Raw genomic sequence first — 21,874 nt, forward strand, 5'->3', positions numbered from 1 at the left:
ATCTGGCATGATACATCAAATTGGATCATTTGACCATGCCAAAACATCACCAATAACCAACTCTCAAACTCCAGTGTATAGGATAAAGTGCTTTTAAATGCACATCATTCATAATGGAATTTCATTGAAGGGGTCATGTTACTGAGCAGTAGAAAAGTTTTTGCCATATAGTTTATTAGTTAATGATCAATTCGGCACATACAGGACAATGGAAACCCATGACTTTACCCCACTGAAAATGTTAATGCAGTGTTATGAAGAGTTTGTTCGCTTTCCGATTGGTGTGAGAACGCATAAAAAGTACAATGGAAGCAACCCAATGATAAAAAAATGTTTTCATTAATTGGGTGGAGCAATCAAATGTAACAGATTATTTTCTTAACCCATACTTCAGATTTTTCCCTTGGTCAGATCGCTCTGAAAGGCTGGGTCAGCAATCTGCTCCCTGGCCTTAGCCAATGCTACTCTTCAGCCAGCCTGCAGTAGGTGTGTGTAGCCCAAGGCAATTCTGCCTCCCATTGTCCCTCCCTGAGTCAGCAGCTGCCCTCCGCTTCTCTGCTTCCCCTGATATGTGGAGAATAAATTAAGTCTCAATTCACCTCTGTCTTACAGAAGATCATCACTGTGACCAATCATAAAACACAAAGACAGTGGACATGTTGAAATCCACAGCCCAATCCATCTAGCTCCTCCAACTGACAGGAAGTATTGAAGCTAGTGGGAATGGTGTGGGGTGGGGATTTAATAGGAGGAAAAGCTGAATGAAAATAAAATAGCAATTCATTCATCCAACCAAAGCTAAAACACTGAGAGGCTGTTTGCTTCATCTGCTACCACTGGGTAGATTTTAATTTTCAGTGGAAATTAAATCTAGGAGTCGCACTCAACCTCATCAACTTTACACAAGCAAATATTTTCAGGCCTTTTAAACAGACATGGACCCCACAGATCCTCTTAACAAATTGGTGGCAATGTGAAGCTTTGAAACGTGTGATTTCTGAGATTTATTTTTTTAAATTTTTTTTAAAAACTGTTTTTTGTTGAAAGGCATTTCACCGGCTCAAAACCCGAAACACTATATGATCTTTAGGTTACAGACCCTTCCTGCTCTTCCTTGAACATTTTCAATCTCAGCTATTTATCACAACTGGTTACAAACCAAGTAGCAACTAGTTTCAGTTCCAAATGTAAAATTGTCATGCTAGTAGACACCAATTGATTTATTATTAGACGGTAATAGGAACAGAACCAGAAAACACAAGTACAGCAATAACAGTAGTTAAATTAAACAACAAAGTTAAATTCAAAGATGACATGCACACTTCATCAAAATATTTTGTTTGAAACACATTGCACTGGACGCTGGCACATTTCCCCCTCCACACAAACATATTCAGTTTCCTTTAAAGGCAAGATGGGTGGAGGAGCACCGGGCAATACAGTAGATCAACATGCTTTCTTTGTACAAAGGAGCGGGAGAGGCCATTCAGCACCTTGAGCCTGTTCCGCCATTCAATTAAATCGTGACAGATCTGTATCTCAACTCCATACCCCTTGATACCCTTACTTAACTGTCTAGTTAGAGGGCTATCATTCGAGTTTAGAAGAATGAAACGTGATCTCACCGAAACATATAAAATTCTTCGATGCTTGAAAGGGTGGATGCTGAGAGGATGTTTGCCCTGGCTAGAGAATCTAGAACTAAGGGTCATAGTCTCAGGATACGGGGTCGGCCATTTAGGATAAATTTTTCACTCAAAGGGTTGTGAATCTTTGGAATTTTCTTACCCCAGAGGACTGTGGATGCTCAGTCATTGAGTATACACAAGACTGAGATCGATAGAATCTTAGGCACCAAGAGAATCAAGGAATATGGGGATAGGGTGAGAAAGTGGAGTTGATGTAGAAGTTCAGCCATGATCTTGTTGAATAGTGGAGCAGGCTCGAGGGGCCGAATGGCCTGCTGCTGCTTCTAATTCTTATGTTCTTATGTTCATGTTTCGAACAAACATCTGAAATCTGGATCTGAATTCAATCCAATAGCTGTTAGTTAATCAATATTCTATAACAAAAACTTCCTAAAATCAGGCAAATCACAGATTTCCTCAGAAAGGTGGATCAAAGACTACAGTTTTGTGCTCCAGAACACTGCAAGCAGATTTGAGACAACCTCAACTTGCTGTGCATATAGAGCCTTTGTAAGAGAGGAGACTTTCGTCCCATCACTGGTGGCTGACTTGAAACTGAGGGCCTAGGGGTGAAAGGGCAATATGCTGACCTAGTGCACTTTTTAAATTTCAGAATACTCTGTGAAGCACCATGGGGCGTTTCACTACGTTAAATGAGCTATATAAATACAAGTTATTGTTGCTTTATTCTAACAGTACCTTTGTGAAATATTTCATACGAAGCAAAATATAACACAATCAAGAGGGGCAACATCCCTTCACTCACTCCCATTTTGATTACACTTCTACTATAAGCTATATGCGAAACATAAAGTACCATTTTAATACAATGTGAAAGGGGAGCTAGAGTATCCCTGAATAGTCTGACTAAGGAATATCACTTATTGGCTCTCCTACTGAACAGACATATTGCTGCTCATCAATTAAAACCACACCATTTTGAATCTTCACAAAATTGTTGTTAAGTGAATTGGGATTAATCCAACCCTGCAACAGAGTAATATTACATCTGAAAACAGCTAATGCCTCTTATCCACCCTAGTGAAAACAACTTCGACATCCTTTACCTGTTTAGCCAAGTATAGGAGCCGACTGGAATATACAGAAGATGCTGAATGCTGTCACCAAGGAAATTCTAGGAATCCAATTGTAGAGTTCAGATGATGTCACATACAATGAGTGTAGAGTTGGAATGATCTACAAAATCTGACCCTCGAGATTGGATTGATGCCTTAAATTCACCCAGAGGTGGTAGATTTTATGCACAACATATAATTGCCGTGTATTTTAGCATGGTTTTTATGCCAACATTTTTCTTAATTGAGGACATGGTAATTTCTTTGATAAAGATTTTTGTGCTTTTTGCACATGCAGGTGGCATGGGATCCCAAGAAATATGGATTTTTCACAGGACGAGTCTTTTGAACCAATACATGGAGAATAAAGAACAGGAAAGCAAAAACTCACTTTCCAAAATACATTACAACAGTCATGTGTGGCAGAAACTAGAATTTTCAGTGATACTTCAGTGCCAGGTTAATGTAGTGAGGCTTTAGTCCAACAGAAATCATGCAGAGCAGTGAGATGTGATCCTCCCTCAGGTGTCTTCATGTAACAGGAAGATTTTAACCGTGTCTGGTATAGGCAGTGTCTGGATCAGATGAAGACGAAACTTCCCCAGTGCTCTCCTAATAACTATACGGCAGGAAGATGTCAGTGTCCTGGGAGTACCTGTTCAGAAAGGAATATCCACTTAATAAGCATTAATACCAGACTTCTCGGTTGTGTAAAGTGTCTATAAAAAGCTAAACCCCAGGACTCTGAGAAAAAACAATATATCAAATTCCGTTGGCCAAAATTCCCTCCTTCACTACTGACATCGGATCATTTTCAAATCATCCACATAGATTGCACCACATAACAGCAACATGTACAAATCAGAATATTGTAAACTAGAATTCCGGGAACGTGTGGAAGCAGGAAATACTCCTGCATTCCCTCCCTGTATTAAATCAAAACCCTGGTGTATTATGATTCAGGGCTGAATGGAGACCCATGCAAGTAGCAAGTTTTTGCTTTATTGGATTGTTTGGGGGATATTTTCTTGCAGTATAATTTCGCACACTTTCAATCAACACAGCTCGAGATATTTAAGGAACAATCCAAAAGGGTGCTAGGGTCAGAGTTTATCCTTTATGTACACACACACCATAAATGTTTATGTACAAGTAACAATCATTTTCACCATTGTTGAGTCAGAGAGGGAGACAAAACTTTGTTGCAATCATTCCCCTTGTCTGCCAAGATTCTTTGGAGGGACTCGTTTTATTATAAGTGCACAAAATATTTAAACATAAAGGGCTCCAAATGTTGTACAGTTGTAGTAGCGGTTTCTTTTGTAAAGTTCCCACAGATGCAAGAACGCGATCAATTATTTTAAGCAACATCACTGGCCAAAACTCACCTCGTGAATGGGGCGATACCTATCTCACCTGGGGGGGGGGGGGGGGGGCACGACAATGCCCAATTCACTCCACACGTGTCAACTTGGCTCAGTTGTAGTACTCTCACCTCAAGGTCAGAAGGTGGTGGGTTCAAGCCCAACTCCAGAGACTTGGGCACTAAAATCTAGGCTAACACTCCAGTACAGTTCTGAGGGAGTGCTGCACTGGCAGAGGTTGCCATCTTTCGGATAAGAAGTTAAACTGAGGTCTTGCGTGCCCTCTCAGTTGGACATAAAAGAGCCAGTGGGTCTCCTAGAAGAGCAGGGGAGTTCTCCCAGAGTCCAAGCTAACATTTATCCCTCAAACAATATCACTAAAACAGATGATCTGGTCATTTATCACATTGCTGTTTGTGGGAGCTTGCTGTGCTCAAATTGGCTATTGCGTTCTCAGCATTACAAACGTGACTACACCTCAAAAGCACTTCATTGACTGAAGTGTTTTGGGATGACTTGAGGTTGTGAAAGGCACTATATATGTCATGTATCTTACATTATTATTTATAACTGTATCCTAACATGCTATACATGACTGTAATAAGATATGACCTGTAACCACCAGCATACCTTACCACCAGGGGTGCACTTGCAAGAGACAGGTATATAAGGACAGGGCTCAGGCAAGTGCAGCATTCCAGAGCTGTGAAATAAAGGTGCAGGTCCAGAGTGACCTTGACTTCATTACATGCCTCGTGTGAATCTGTACTGAGGATACAGGACTTTACAGTGGCGACGAGCTACGGGATTACAAAACCACAAAATGGCAAACAACGGATCAGATGAAAAGTACAATGCGGGAGACAATTGGGAGGACTTTATAGAAAGGCTCCAGCAAAGCTTTGTAACCAAAGACTGGTTAGGCGACGATAAGGCAGACAAGAGAAGAGCCCATCTCTTGACCAGCAGTGGCTCGAAAACATACGCTTTAATGAAGGATCTGTTGGCACCCAAGAAACCAGCAAGCAAGTCATTTGAAGAATTGAGCACACTGGTAAGAGACCACCTGAAGCCAGCGAGCAGCCTACACATGGCCAGACACAGGTTATACAACTACAGACGCTGTGTGGGCCAGAGCATACCCGACTTCGTGGCGGAACTTCGGAGGTTGGCTAGTTTATGTGAGTTCTCCAATGAACTGAGGAGAGAAATGCTGAGAGACTTTCTCATTGAAGGAATAGGCCACGCAGGCATATTCCGAAAGCTCACAGAGACAAAGAACCTGACCTTAGAGGCAGCAGCACTGGTTGCACAGACATTCTTGGCAGGGGAAGAAGAAACGAGGTTGATTTACAATGCAGGTACGACAACTAACGAAATATGGGAACAAGAAGTTCACAGCACTAAGCAAGCTGCTACCCCCACACACAGACAAAACCTGGAGAACAGGCTCTTGACAGCAGGCAGAAGCCATCAAGGGCCACAGGAATGGCCGTTCACACCTCATCAACCCACAATGCGAGCAATCAACTACAAACGGAGAGAAGCTCAGGAGAGATCAGCCAGACGCAGCTCATTCTTTGGAAACACTTTGAACAATGGAACAGGTCTGTGCTGGAGGTGTGGGGGTGGGCACTCGTCAAGGGGATGTCGATTTCAGCAGGCTGTTTGCAGAAATTGTGAATATACAGGGCATTTGGCCCGCATGTGCAAAAAAACGGCAGCTCGGCTGGTACACAAATCGGATGGGTCGGAAAGCGGACCAGAAGATGGTGGGGACAGTACCCGGGACACCGATGTACAGCGGGTCAACACGATCAATGGCCGCTGCTCCTACAACAGGACGCCTCCTATAATGATGAGTGTCCTACTCAACGGGATATCTGTCAACATGGAGCTGGATACGGGAGCGAGTCAATCTCTCATGGGCGCTCAACAATTTGAACAACTGTGGCCGCATAAAAGAGACAGACCAAAACTCACAAGGGTCGACACCAAACTAAGGACCTATACCAAAGAAATCGTACCAGTCCTCGGCAGCGCCATGCTCTCTGTCACACACAAAGGGACAGTGAACCGACTTCCCCTGTAGATTGTCCCCGGAGACCCCCCAGCACTGCTGGGGAGAAGCTGGCTGGCAAAACTAAACTGGAAATGGGATGATGTCCATGCCATGTCATTAGAGGAACAGACCTCCTGCTCAACAGTTATAAAGCAATTTGAACATCTCTTTTAGCCAGGTGTGGGCACTTTCAAAGGGGCCAAAGTCAAAATCTACATCACACATGATGCTCGACCGGTCCATCACAAGGCCAGAGCTGTACCCTATGTTATGAGGGAAAAGATTGAACACGAACTAGACAGGCTTCTGCGGGAAGGCATTATATCACCTGTGGAATTTAGCGACTGGGCAAGTCCCATCGTCCCAGTCATGAAGCCTGATGGATCCGTACAAATCTGTGGGGACTACAAATCTATCATAAACAGAGTCTCCCTACAGGACCAGTACCCGCTGCCCAGAGTGGAGGACTTATTTGCCACATTGGCTGGAGGTAAACTTTTCTCAAAATTAGACCTCACATCTGCGTATATGACGCAAGAATTAACCGAGGAATCCAAGCTACTCACCACCATCAACACACATCGAGGCCCTTTCATGTACAATCGATGCCCATTCGGCATCAGGTCGGCAGCTGCCATATTCCAGCGCAACATGGAGAGTCTGCTCAAGTCCATCCCGGGGACGGTTGTATTTCAAGACGACATACTTATCACAGGCAGGGACACTGACTCCCATCTCCGTAATTTGGAGGAAGTACTAAAGCGGTTGGATCGGGTAGGCCTACGAGTCAAGAAATTCAAGTGCCTGTTTCTCGCACCCGTGGTTGAATTTTTGGGCAGAAGGATTGCCGCTGATGGAATCTACCCAAGAGAGTCCAAAACAGAAGCAATTCGCCTGGCACCCAGGTCCCGGAATGTCTCAGAACTGCGCGCCTTTCGCGGGCTACTCAATTACTTTGGGAACTTTATGCAGAACTTAAGCACACTGCTGGAGCCTCTCCATCTGCTGCTCAGAAAGGGGTGAGATTGGTTTTGGGGGGACGCCCAGGAACGCGCCTTCAATAAGGCACGCAACCTTCTGTGGTCCAACAGTGTTTTGACTTTCTTTGACCCAGGTGAAAAGCTAGTTCTCACATGTGATGCGTCAGTGTATGGGGTCGGGTGCGTTTTGCAATACGTCAATAGTGCGGACAAATTACAACCCATAGCTTATGCCTCCAGGTCACTTTCGCGGGCAGAGCGCGGGTACGGAATGGTAAAGAAGGAGGCGCTCGCGTGCGTGTACGGTGTCAAAAAGATGCACCAATACCTTTTCGGGGCCAAGTTCGCGTTAGAAACCGACCACAAGCCCCTCACGTCCCTCCTATCCGAGAGCAAGGCAACAAACGCCAACGCCTCGGCGCGAATTCAACGGTGGGCACTCATGCTGGCGTCCTACGACTATACCATAAGGCACAGACCAGACAACTGTGCCGATGCGCTCAGCAGGCTACACCTGGCGACCATGGAAGGGTCTGACGAACAGGACTATGAGATAGTCATGGCAATCAATGTCTTTGAGTCCACAGGTTCGCCCATGACGGCTCGCCAAATCAGAGCTTGGACGACCAGCAACCCCACGTTATCCTTAGTAAAAAGATGTGTCCTAACCGGTGACTGGGCAGAGGCTCGCGATGCATGCCCTGAGGAATTAAAACCCTTTCACAGGCGCATGCATGAGCTATCACTACAAGCAGATTGCCTGATGTGGGGCAGCCGAGCAGTTATGCCTCTGCGACGCAGAGAGGCATTTGTCCGGGAGCTCCACCGCGAGCACCCGGGGATCGTTCTCATGAAGGCCATAGACAGATCCCACGTCTGGTGGCCTGCTATTGACGCAGACTTGGAGCTCTGCGTCCGAAGGTGCACCATTTGTGCCCAACTCAGCAATGCCCCCAGGGAGGCTCCACTGAGCCCCTGGCCCACCAAACCGTCATCGCGGTTGCACGTAGTCTATGCAGGCCCATTCATGGGCAAAATGTTCCTTGTAGTTGTAGATGCATTTTCAAAGTGGATCGAATGCACCATTTTAAACTCGAGCACAACCTCCACCACTGTGGAGAGCCTCGCAATCATGTTTGCAACGCACGGAATCCCTGACATATTGGTCAGTGACAATGGTCTGTGCTTCACCAGCGCAGAATTCCAAGACTTTATAATTGACCACGGCATAAATCACGTCAAGACGGCACCGTTCAAGCCGGCCTCCAACGGCTAGGCGGAGAGAGCAAATCATTAAACAAGGTATGCTTAAAATCCAAGGTCCCACGCTGCAGGATCGCCTGTCGCGACTGCTGCTGGCGTACAGATCTCGTCCGCACTCACTGACTGGGATCCCCCCCCCCCGCGCAACTGTTGATGAAAAGGACTTTAAAAACAAGGCTCTCATTAATCCCCCCAGACATGCACGAAATCGTTGAGGCAAAGCGCCGTAAGCTGACTGAGTACCATGACAGAAATTCAAGGCAGAGATGGAATGAGATAGGGGACAAAGTGTTTGTACTCAACTATGGCAGGGATCCCAAATGGCTTGCAGGGACAGTAACGGGCAAGGAAGGAAACAGGCTACTGGTAGTACAAATGGACAATGGCAAAACCTGCCGGAGGCATGTAGACCAAGTCAAAAGCAGATTTACCAACAACACTGCGGAACCAGAGGCAGACTACAATGTGGAACTCGCACCACACCTGGTGGACAGATAGAGGGAACAACCTGAGGAAAGGGTAATCCCAACAGACAGCCCAGGCGAGTCAACAACAATCACACCAATCAAAACAGACAGCCCAGGCGAGATACCAGCAACCACACCCAAAGAAAAACAGACACCGAGGCAAACAACTGAACCACAACTAAGACGCTCCAATCGAGAGCGTAGACTACCTGAGAGACTGAACCTATAAAGACAATAAGACCTTGGGAGAGGGTGATGTCATGTATCTTACATTATTATATATAACTGTATCCTAACATGCTATACATGACTGTAATAAGATATTACCTGTAACCACCAGCATACCTTACCACCAGGGGTGCACTTGCAAGAGACAGGTGTATAAGGACAGGTCTCAGGCAAGTGCAGCATTTCAGAGCTGTGAAATAAAGGTGCAGGTCCAGAGTGACCTTGACTTCACTATATGCCTCGTGTGAATCTGTACTGAGGGGACAGGACTTTACAATATAAATCCAAGTTTTCTCTCTCTTGGGAGTAAAACCAGGAACCGTTTGACACAAAAGATGAAGAAAATCTGGAGTTCTCTCCTCCAAAAGGCTTTGGATGCTGAATCAAGTGAAATCTTCCAAGACTGGGATCCATAGATTTATGTTAGATGCAAGTAAATGGAGTCAAGGTACCAATCAGCCAATTGAAGGAGGCAGCTGAGAGATTAGTTGGTTAATGATTAATGGCAGAATAATGGCTGATGAAACTTAATACCAACCAAAGTATTACCCACAGTAAGGAAAATGGGTTAACATGTACTCTATGAATGGTGTTGAAATAGCTAAGGAAAAAATGGAGAGATATTTAGGAGTCTTATTTGACTTGATGCTCAACGAGGGTAATTATTACTTTTAATTTCTAGCCTGGACACTAAACTTGCAGAGCAGATCAGTGCCCTTCACAAAAACGCTCCATTAATTCCCATTGAAAATTACTTCCAACATGTCCAACTGATGCAGAGCAACCACCAACAAAGCCAACAGAATGTTGAACTGGTCGAGTACATGTCAGGAGAAGTCATGGTCAAACTGAAGCATGTTTGGGTCAGACCACACCTTGAATACTGTTCCCAGTTTTGGTCACTGTGCCACAAGTAATACTCTCAAGCATTGGAGATAGTGCAGACAACAGTAACAACTTGCTTTTACATAGCATCTTCAAGGTAGAAAAATATCCCAAGGCACTTCACAGACACGAAACGAGACAAAAATGGATGCCGAACCACAGGAGGAGTTATTCGGTGAGAAAGATGTTATTACACAGCTCTGCAGTCCTGCCACATCCAGTTGTGAATGGTGGTAGATAATTAAACAACTAATGGGAGGAGGAGGCTACATGAACATCCCCATCCTCAATGATGGTGGAGCCCAGCACATTAGTGCAAAAGGCAAGGCTGAAGCTTTGGCAACCATCTTCAGCCAGAAGTGCTTGATCCATATTGGCCTCCTCCTGAGGTTCCCACTATCACAGAAGCCAGTCTTCAGCCAATTCGATTCACTCCTCATGATATCAAGAAACGGCTTAGCGCATTGGTTACAGCAAAGGCTATGGGTCCCGAAAACATCCCGGCTGTCGTGCTGAAGACTTGTGTTCCAGAACTAGCCATGCCACTAGCCAAGCTGTTCCAGTACAGCTACAACACCAGCATCTATCCGATAATGTGAAAAACTGCCCAGGTATGTCCTGTCCACAAAAAGCAGGACAAATCCAATCAGCCAATTACCACTCCATCAGTCTACTCTCAAACATCAGCAAAGTGATGGAAGGAGTCATTGACAGTACTAGCAAGCGGCACTTACTCACCAATAACATGCTCATGGATGCTCAGTTTCAGTTCTGCCAGGACCACTCGGCTGCAGACCTCATAACAGCCGAGGTCCAAACATGGACAAAAGAGCTGAATTCCAAAGATGAGGAGAGAACCACTGCCCTTGACAGCAAGGCAGCATTTGACCAAGTGTGGCATCAAGGAACCTTATTAAAATTGAAGTCAATGGGAATCAGGGAGAAATCTCTCCACTGGTTGGAGTCATAGCTAGCACAAAGGAAGATGGTTGTGGTTGCTGGAGACCAATCATCTGAGCCCCAGGACACTGCTACAGGAGTTCCTCGGGGCAGTGTCCTAGGCCCAACTATCTTTAGCTGCTTCCCTCCATCATGTCAGAAGTGGGGATTTTTGCTGATGATTGCAGTGTTCAGTTCCGTTCGCAACTCCTCAGATGATGCAGCACAAGTGCCAGGCAATGACTACCTCCAACAAGAGAGTGTCTAACCACCGCTCCTTCATTCAGCAACATTACCATCGTCGAATCTACCATTAACATCCTGGGATCACCACTGACCAGAAACTTAACTGGGCCAACCACCAATACTGTGGCTACAAGAGCAGGTCAGAGGCTAGGTATTCTGCAGTGATTCACCTCCTGACTCCCCAACCCTTTCCACCATCTACAAAGGCACAAGTCAAGAGTGTGATTGAATACTCTCCACTTGCCTGGATGCTTGCAGTTTCAACAAGACTCAATTAGCTCGGCACCATCCAGGACAAAGCAGCCCACTTGATTGGTACCCCAAACCACCACCTTTAACATTCATTCTCTCCACCACCGGTGCACCGTGGCTGCAGTGTGTACCATCTACAAGATGCTACTGCAACAACTCGCCAAGGCTACTTCGGCAGCACCTCCCAAACCTGCAACCTCTACCACTTAGAAGGACAAGTGCAGTATGTGCATGAGAACACCACAACCTCCAAGTTTCCCTCCAAACTGACTTGGAACTATATCACCGTTCCTTCATTGTAGCTGGGTCAAAATCATGGATCTCCCTCCCTAACAGCACTGTGAGAGAACTTTCACCACATGGACTGCAGCAGTTTGAGGCGGCAGCTCACCATCACCTTTCAAGGGCAATTAGGGATGGGCAATAAATGCTGGCCTTGCAGCACCCACATCCCATGAACAAATTTAAAAAAAAACATTTACGCCTCCAGTTTAATCCTTGGAATGGTTACCATTTTTTTTCTTGTGATTGACATTAGATTAATTGGGTTGTAGTTTTGTCACCCTATTTAAATAAGTTTGCCTACTACCAGTTCTAAATGCATGGATTCCACCATAACAATAACCCACGCATTTCTTCCCTGGTCTCCTTCAGTAGCCTAGGTGATACATCATCTGTCCTAGGAGATCTATTAGAGTTGAATACCCCTAAATTTTCAAGAGCTTAATCATCTGGGCTATTGGGTGTACTACAAAAACTGGATAACACTTGTAGAAAATATTCATTTAAGATTATAAACTACTTTATCTTTTTTCACTTTGAAAGATAATAATGACAAACCTTCACGAGCTAGAACACAAGAAAACCTGAAGCAATAAAATGCCAATTAGCCCAACAAACTCACTCCTTTCATAGGCCTTGTACAATGCAGCCGATCATGGGATTACCTAGCCAATTTGAGCTCCTGAAGGAAAATTCTGAATAAACACTCTGATCCCCAAAGATAATAAAACAAAACTCAACAAACAGAAATCTATATTCCAGTATAGAGTTTTAAGCAGGGAGTTTAGTACAGATTGAGCGTCCAAAATCCGGAGTTCTAGAATCCGGACCGATTGGTGGCAGGGTCGTCCGGAATCCGTAAAATGTTTTGAAATCCGGACCCATTGACCTCAGGCCTCACCTTGCCTCGCCCGCCGCCACTGCCCTTGCCTTGAATTAGAAAGGCTTGCATTTTGCATTTATATAGCGCTTTTCACAACCTCAGGACGTCCCAAATTACTTCACAGCACTTTAGAAGTGTAGTCAATTTGTAATGGAGGAAATGCGGCAGCCAAATTACACAGCAAGCTCCCACAAACAGCAATGTGATAATGACCAGATAGTCTGTTTTAGTGATGTTGGCTAAGGGATAAATATTGGCCAGGACACCAAGGATAACTCCCCTGCTATTCTTTGAAATAGTGCCATGGGATCTTTTACATCCACTTGAGGGGGCAGACGGGGCCTCGGTTTAACGTCTCATCCAAAAGACCGGAGCTGGGCAAAGGAAGAAAACTGTCCCACAAACAGATAATCTGTTAGTAGTAATGTTGGTTGAGGGATAAATAGCTGTGAGTCCCTTCCTGCAATTTCCCATACAGCATGTTTCTGGGTTCAGCTGTGCCATCAGTGAGACATTCCACACTCCTTCAGTACTGGGTGTCACAGCAGATCTTAAAACAGCCAAGCCATTACATTCAGTTGATGTGCAAGCATATCCTCATTGAAGAGTTAATAATTGCGACAGTTTGGCGTGATTGCAGAAGATAATAGCCAGTATATGTTAATAATAAGACAGGTTTGCATTTTACATTGAGTGGTGTCTAGAGAAGTGATAACACGCTAAGTGCTTCACACACAATGAATTATTTTGCAGTGCTCAGAAGATGGCTGGTAACCTGACAGTTTGGCAGCTAATTTTGCACACAAAATCTCACAAACAACAATGAGATGGATGATTAGTTAATCTGTTTTTGATGGAGTTGGTTGAACATAAGAAATAGGAGCAGGCGTGGGCCATACTACCCCTCTAGCCTACTCCATCATTCAATAAGATCATGGCTGATCCTCTCCATCAACTCCACATTCCTGCCCTATCCCCATATCCCCAATTCCCTTAGATTTTTGGGCACTAACGGTCAGTCTTGAATATACTCAACGACTCAGCAGCCACAGCCCTCTGGGGTAGAGAATTCCAAAGATTCATAACCTTCTGGGGACTGAAGAAATTTCTCCTCATCTCAGTCCTATGTGGCCAACCCCTTATCCATAGACTATGAGGCGCATATGGTGAGCAGGACACTGGGCGAGCTCCTCACTCCTATTCAAATTGTGCTGTGGGACTTTTACAGTCCACTTGAGCAGTAGACAAGGCCTTGATTTAATGTTTCACTTCGAAGGTTGTGTTTATAAAGCATGCTGTACTTATGGATGTTATTCACGATAGTAACTGCTTTTATTAAATTGTATTGTGTAACGGTGTACATTACACTCAATAGTCAGTATATATCTAATGTTATGTTGAAAGGTCATCGACCTGAAACGTTAACTATGTTACTCTCTCCACAGATGTTGCTTGATGTGGTATGGTTCTTAATGAATACTTCGCGTAAGTTTTCACAAAAGAGAGGGCGATGCAGACATTGCAATCAGGGAGGAGGGGTATGAAATATTAGATGAAATAAACATAGTGAGAGGGGAAGTTTTAAGGGGTTTAGCAGCTTTGAAAGTGGATAAATCCCCAGGCCTGGATGAAATGTATCCCAGGCTGTTAATAGAAGCAAAAGAGGAAATAGCAGAGGCTCTGCCATCATTTTTCAATCCTCTCTGGTTACAGGTATGGTGCCAGAGGAATGGAGGACTGCTAACATTGTAACTTTGATTAAAAAGAGAGAAAGGGATAGACCACGTAACTCGGCCAGTCAGTCTAACCTCGGTGGTGGCACAATTATTGTAAAAAATTCTGAGGGACTGAATAAATCTTCATTTAGAAAGACACGGATTAATCAAGGACAGTCAGCATGGATTGGTCGTGTCTGACTAACTTAATTGAATTTTTTTGAGGAAGTAACAAGGGTCGATGAGGGTAGTGCATTTGATGTAGTGTATATGGATTTTAGCAAGGCCTTTGATAAGGTCCCACATGGCAGACTGGTTACGAAAGTAAAAGCCTATGGGATCAAAGGCAAAGTGACAAGTTGGATCCAAAATTGACTTGGAGGCAGGAAGCAAAGGGTAATGGTCGATGGGTGTTTTTGTGACCTGAAGGATGTTTCCAGTGGGGTTCCGCAGGGCTCAGTACTGGGTCCCTTGCTTTTTGTGGTACATAGCAATGATTTAGACTTGAATGTAGGGGCATGATTAAGAAGTTTGCTGCTGATGCTAAAATCGGATGTGTGGTTGATAATGAAAAAGAAAGCTGCGGACTGTAGGAAGATATCAATCAACTGGTTAGGTGGCAGAACAGTGGCAAATGGAGTTCAATCCAGAGAAGTGTGAGATAATGCAATTGGGGAAGGCTAACAAGGAAAGGGAATACACTGAAAAGGGACCTTGGAGTGCATGTCCACAGACCTCTGAAGGTAGCTGGCCTTTCACGACCACCGGACATCTCAAAGCTTTTTACAGCCAAAGGAGTACTTTTGGAGTGTAGTCACTGTAGTAATGTAGGAAACGCAGCAGCCAATTTGCGCACAGCAAGCTCCCACAAACAGCAATGTGATAATGACCAGATAATCTGTTTTTGTTATATTGATTGAGGGATAAATATTGGTCAGGATACCGGGGATAACTCCCATGCTCTTCTTCTAAATAGTGCCCTGGGATCTTTCATGTCCACCTGACAGAGCAGACGGAACCTCGGTTTAACATCTCATCCAATAGATGGCACCTCCAACAGTGCAGTGCTCCCTCAGCACTGCATTGGAGTGTCAGATAAGGTGGTTAAAAAGGCATAAGGAATAATTGCCTTTAGTAGCCGAGATATATAATACAAGAGCAGGGAGATTGTGCCTGAACTGTATAAAACACTAGTTAGGCCACAGCTAGAGTGCTGCACACAGTTCTGGTCACCCCATTACAGGAAAGATGTGAGTGCACTAGAGAGCGTACAGAGGAGATGTATGAGGATGTTGCCTGGACTGGAGAATTTTAGCTATGAGGCAAGATTGGATAGACTGGGTTAGTTTGCTTTGGAACAGAGGAGGCTGAGGGGAGACCTTATTGAGGTTTATAAAATTATGAGCGGCCTAGATAGAGTGCATAGGAAGGACCTATTTCCCTTAGCAGAGGGGTCAACAACCAGTGGGCATAGATTTCAATTAATTGGTAGGAGGGTTAGAGGATATATATGGGGAAATTTCTTCACCCAAAGGGTGGCGGGGGTCTGGAACTCATTGCCTGAAAGGGTGGTAGAGGCAGAAACCCTCATCACATTTAAAAAGTACTTGAATGTGCACTTGAAGTGCCGTCACCTACAGGGCTACGGACCAAGAGCTGGAAAGTGGGATTAGGCTGGATAGCTCTTTGTGGGTTGGCATGGACACGATGGGCCGAAATGGTCTCCTTCCGTGCTGTAAATCTCTATGATTTCTGTGATTCTATGACCCCCATTTACTGCTTTTATTTTACATCAAATATTAGTTGCTCTCCCACAGATTGAGCTCTTGCTGATGGTGGTCAGTGATCAGCACAATCTTGATCCTTGTTCCTCCTAGCTTAATCCTTCCAGGTCAAAACTTTTCTTTTCCCTGTGCGAACTCACTCTGTCGTTCCCCACCCCCACTTCCTGTTAAAGTCTGGCTGAATGATAAACGTACAAGCTTATTTGTGATATATAAACTGTTATAAATAAATCAGTATACATTATTGTAATATATGCTGACTGTAACTTCAGTTGAAATGAAAAACAATTCACTTTATTCTACAATTTTGAAAGCTGGAGAAATTTCAGTACTAGAAGGGTTACGATCTGAGCAGGAGTCTTGTGCTCGCAGTTCGAGATTCAGACTCCATGCAGATCTGCAGAGAGGGAAAACTGGAGTAAGAATCCTTCTGCCCCATCAAACCCTGGCTGGGCCTGTCTGTGCTCTTAAAATTGGGAACAGGCAGGGGCCTGGGATTGGGCAATATGAAGAGGCATGAGCCTGGGCCTCAGCACTCAGAATTGGCCTGGGTACTGGTACCAGAGAGAAAATAATAAATATCTTAATGAACCAAAGAAGAACAAAAGAAAAGGTTATATTTTGTGCAGGTGTCTGTATGTATAAACGGCAGTGTTGCTGTGATGGGGATAATAGATTAACTGCTTTGGTCTACATCTAATGTAGCCCTTTTACTCAGTGTTCACGTTTTCAGAATGGATATGTGTTAAAACTTCTAAGAAAAGCCAATTTAACCAAAACACAGTTTAATATCTTGTAATCCCTGGTTCCTGAGGGCCAATTAATTTGAACAGCTGGTTATCAGGACTGAGTGCAGTAGGAATAAATGACAGAGCTGTGGTTTTGGAGTTTGTATCAAACCGATCTCTAAACTGTATGCAGTGAATGCACAGCGATCACAGGGACAGGGGGAAACCTCTGCTGATTCTTTGGATGTACAAGGCTCGCACTCATCAATCGAAAATAGGTCATTAAAGGATTGCCATAAAGGGAAGGGGAGTGGCTAAAACCAAGACAAAACGAGCATCGTTCAGTTAATTGCAAACAAACTGGCTTTCATTATTTTTATTCACATGCCATCACTCCACTGCCACCTAGTTATGTAAATTCATTTCTCTTCCTCTTCCATTTTTAGGTCGAGCCTTTGTTAACACTCTTAACGTAGCTCTCAATGCCCCTGCTAGTGCTTGCAGCTCAGCCCAGCTTCCTCTTCTTTTCTTTGCTCTCTCCACTCATCTCAGATCCACAATTTCCCTTTAAGCTTTAGAGGGAGGTTTGAGTATAGGGTGGTACTTTGCATTTACATCGAATTTACAGCGCAGAAACAGACCACACAGTCTAACTGGTCAGTGCCAGTGATAATGCTGCAAATGTGCATCTTCCTGGAATTTATTCCAGCAGTTCCTCTAAAGAAAATGGGTAACCTCCATCATACATACTGGAATTGCTCATCTGGTGAGGGAGGAGAGCTCCAGGCAGACTGTGCGTTGCTTAAAGGGGGCTGTCACTCTGGGAATGGGAAAGCATTTTCAATGCAAAGTGCTCCCTCCAGAGAGCTTGCTCAAAGAGATTGTTGAACTCAGCTTCAATGGCAGAGATTTATATTACCGCAGGCCAAAGCACAGCTTGCAAAGGCCTGTCATTCTGAGCTGGGACTAAGGCCCAGCAGACCTTCCTGATAACACATCAAATTCTCCGTATTGGCTGTGTGACTGTGTAAACCAGCACCAAGCCTCCACAGTGTACATCAATGGTAACCCTGGCAAACCACAATCGGACCCAGTTGAAAAAGGACCCATGTCATCGGAAAGGATCACTTCCAAATGGAAGACCCAATATAGTGGATCTGCACAAGCTGCTTTGAGGGCAGTAACAATGTAACTGTAGCCTCTTCTGGAAATGTTTCAAGTTATGTTGCTTTTTAGATTAAATAGCAACTCCTGAGCCTGACAATGGAAGGGAGCTGGATTCACATCGGTGGATGAAGAACTTGAATCTCTATAGCACCTTTCATGACCGCAGGAAGTCCCAAAGCGCTTTACAGCCAATGAACTACTTTGGAACTGTAGTCACTTGTTGCAACGTAGGAAAATACGACTGCCAATTTGCATACAGCAAGAATCCACAAACGGCAATCAGATTAATGACCACATAATCTGCTTCTTTAATGATGTTGGTAGAGGGATAAATGTTGGCCAGGACAATGGGGAGAACTCCCCAGCTCTTCTCGAACAGTGAAGTGGCATATTTTATTTACATCGGAGAGGGCAGACGTGTTCTCGGTTTAACATCTCATCTAGAAGACAAAACTCTGACAGTGCAGCACTCCTTCAGTACTACACGATCAGACTAGATTAACTGAATCCACGATCCTTTGACTCAGAGGTGAATGTGCTACCACTGAGATGAGGCTGACACTTAATGTGCACAGTGCCTCAATAATGTCAGTCTTCTCCAGTTGTATGTCTAATTCAAGTTTTTCCATTAGTGCTCTCATTCCTGTAAATTACTCCATTAATCCATCAATATGCACTGCTTAAGCCAACATAGAATCATAGAAATTTATAGCACGGAAGGAGGCCATTTCAGTCCATCGCGTTAGCACCGGCCAACAAAGAGCTATCCAGTCTAATCCCACTTTCCAGCTCTTGGTCCGTATCCTTGCAGGTCACAGCACTTCAAGTGCACATCCAAGTACCTTTTAAAAAGTGGTGAGGGTTGCTGCTGCTACCACCCTTTCAGGCAGTGAGTTCCAAATGTTCACCATGCTCCGGGTGAAAAAATTTCCCCTCAAATCCCCTCTAAACCTCCTACCAATTACTCTAAATCTATGCCCCCCTGGTTGTTGACCCCTCTGCTAAGGGAAATAGGTCCTTCCTATCCACTCTATCTAGGCCCTTCATAATTGTATACATCATTATCATCATAGGCAGTCTCTCGGATTCGAGGAAGACTTGCTTCCACTCTTAAAATGAGTCCTTAGGTGGCTGAACAGTCCAATATGACAACCACAGTCCCCGTCACAGATGGGAAAGATAGTCGTTGAGGGAAGGGGTGGGTGGGATAGGTTTGCCACACGCTCTTTCTGCTTGATTTCTGCATGCTCTTGACAATGAGACTCGAGGTGCTCAGCGCCTTCCCGGATGCACTTCCTCCACTTAGGGCGGTCTTTGGCCAGGGACTTTTTCAGGGAGGCTTTGAGGGTGTCCTTGTAACATTTCCTCTGCCCACCTTTGGCTCGTTTGCCGTGAAGGAGTTCCGAATAGAGCGCTTGCTTTGGGAGTCTCGTGACTGGCATGCGAACGATGTGGCCTGCCCAGCGGAGCTGATCAAGTGTGGTTAGTGCTTCAATGCTGGGGTCGAGGACGCTAATGTTGATGCGTCTGTCCTCCCAGGGGATTTGTAGGATCTTGCGGAGGCATTGTTGGTGGTATTTCTCCAGCAACTTGAGGTGTCCACTGTACATAATCCATGTATCTGAGCCATACAGGAGGGCGGGTATTACTACAGCCCTGTAGACCATGAGCTTGGTGGCAGTTGTGAGGGCCTGGTCGTCAAACACTCTTTTCCTCAGGCGGCCGAAGGCTGCATTGGCGCACTGGAGGCGGTGTTGAATCTCATTGTCAATGTCTGCTCTTATTGATAAGAGGCTCCCGAGGTATGGGAAATGGTCCACGTTGTCCAGGGCCACGCTGTGGATCTTGATGACTGGGGGGCAGTGCTGTGCGGCGAGAGCAGGCTGGTGGAGGACCTTTGTCTTACTGATGTTTGGCGTAAGACCCATGCTTTCGTACGCCTCAGTAAATACGTTGACTATGTCCTGGAGTTCAGCCTCTGTATGTGCGCAGACGCAGGCGTCGTCCGCATACTATAGCTCGACATAGGTTAGTGTGGTCTTGGACCTAGCCTGGAGATGGCAACGGTTGAACAGGTTCCCACTGGTTCTGTAGTTTAGGTCCACTCCAGCGGGGAGCTTCTTGAGTGTGAGGTGGAGCATGGCAGTGAGGAAGATTGAGAAGAGGGTTGGGGCGAATACGCAGCACTGTTTAACACCGGTCGGACGTGGATTGGGTCTGTAATGGATCCGTTGGTTAGGATCACGGCCTGCATGTCATCGTGGAGCAGGCGTAGGATGGTGACGAACTTTTAGGGGCATCCGAAACGGAGGAGGACGCTCCATAGACCCGCGCTGTTGACAGTATCAAAGGCATTTGTAAGGTCGAAGAAGGCCATGTATAAGGGCTGGCGATGTTCCCTGCATTTTTCCTGCAGCTGTCACACTGCAAAAATCATGTTCGTTGTGCCCCTTAGGGGACGAAATCCGCACTGTGGCTCCGGGAGGAGCTCCTCAGACACAGGGAGTAGACGATTGAGGAGGACTCCAGTGACGACTTTCCCAGTGGCTGATAACAGGGAGATTCCTCTGTAGTTGCCGCAGTCAGACTTGTCCCCGTTTTTAAAGATGGTCACGATCACTGCATCTCCGAGATCTTCCGGTATGCTCTCCTTCCTCCAGATGAGAGAGATGAGGCCTCTCCGCCATACTTCAGTGCCTCAGCAGGGATTTCATCCGCTCCCGTAGCCTTGTTGTTCTTAAGCTGTTTTATGGCTTTTTCTACCTTGTGCAGTGTTGGGGTTTTACGGAGGTGGTGGCGGGTAGCATGTTGTGGGATGGAGTCGAGAACACGCGAGTCAAAGGCAGAGTCTCGATTGAGGAGATCTTCGAAGTGCTCCTTCCAGTGGGCCCTGACTGTCTCGGTGTCCTTGATGAGTGTTTCCCTGTTCTTGGCCAGCAGTGGGGTGGGACCTTGGGTGTTTGGACCACAAAAAGCAAGGGTCCCAGTACTGAGCCCTGCGGAACCCCACTGGAAACAGCCTTCCAGTCACGAAAACACCCATCAACCATTACCCTTTGCTTCCTGCCTGAGCCAATTTTGGATCCAACTTGCCACTTTGCCCTGGATCCCATGGACTTTTACTTTTACAGCCTGCCATGTGGGTCCTTGCTAAAATCCATATACACTACATCAAACGCATTACCCTCATTGAATTATTTAAGGAGATAACAAAGAGAGTCAATCAAGTTAGTCAGACTCCTCTCGTACAAAAGCAAAATACTGCGGGGATGCTGGAATCCGAAATGAAAACAGAAAATGCAGGAAATCTCAGCGGGTCAGGCAACATCTGTGGAGAGAGAAACAGCGTTAACGTTTCGGGTCATCGACCCTTCGTCAGAACTGGCGAATGCTGCAATTCTGACGAAGGGTCGTCAACCCGAAACGTTAACTCTGTTTTTCTCTCCACAGAATCTGCCGGACCTGCTGAGATTTCCAGTAGACCCTTTTTGTGTTTGATTCAGTATCTACCAAGACTCGCTTTCACAGCCACATCTCTTTCCTCAGCAACTGTCTCCACCTCAGACTTAATCTACTAGGATTTCAACTGAAATTCCACACTTCATGTTTTGGATCCACCTAGGATTACACATATCTCCGAGATTCAGCATTCCTCGAACCACTGCTATTGCCGCATCCAAGGATCCACACTCAATGCTATGTGCCGTCATATGCACGCTCTCGACCTCTCTCTGCAGCAGCACCGACTCACTATCTCTAAGCTGTCCTGGTCCACAGTTCCAGTTCATCCTTCGCCTCATCCGTCGCTTTAATCAAAAACTTTTTTCCTTCCTTTCAGATGTCAAGGATCGTAAGCTCCAACAAC

At 45.4% G+C, this 21,874-nt stretch overlaps 1 protein-coding gene across 1 annotated transcript in view; it reads right to left on the reverse strand.

Moving 5' to 3' along the window:
- Positions 1–1,202: 1,202 nt before the first annotated feature.
- Positions 1,203–21,874, reverse strand: part of asb1 (ankyrin repeat and SOCS box containing 1) — a 60,680-nt gene continuing 40,008 nt past the window's right edge. Inside the window, exon 4 of the mRNA XM_070876059.1 lies at positions 1,203–3,419. Within this exon, the coding sequence (XP_070732160.1) occupies positions 3,286–3,419 (134 nt within the window). The 3' untranslated portion in view covers positions 1,203–3,285. The remainder of the gene's footprint in view (positions 3,420–21,874) is intronic.

Source organism: Pristiophorus japonicus, chromosome 3 (genome assembly GCF_044704955.1).
Source record: "Pristiophorus japonicus isolate sPriJap1 chromosome 3, sPriJap1.hap1, whole genome shotgun sequence".
Lineage (NCBI taxonomy): Eukaryota > Metazoa > Chordata > Chondrichthyes > Pristiophoridae > Pristiophorus > Pristiophorus japonicus.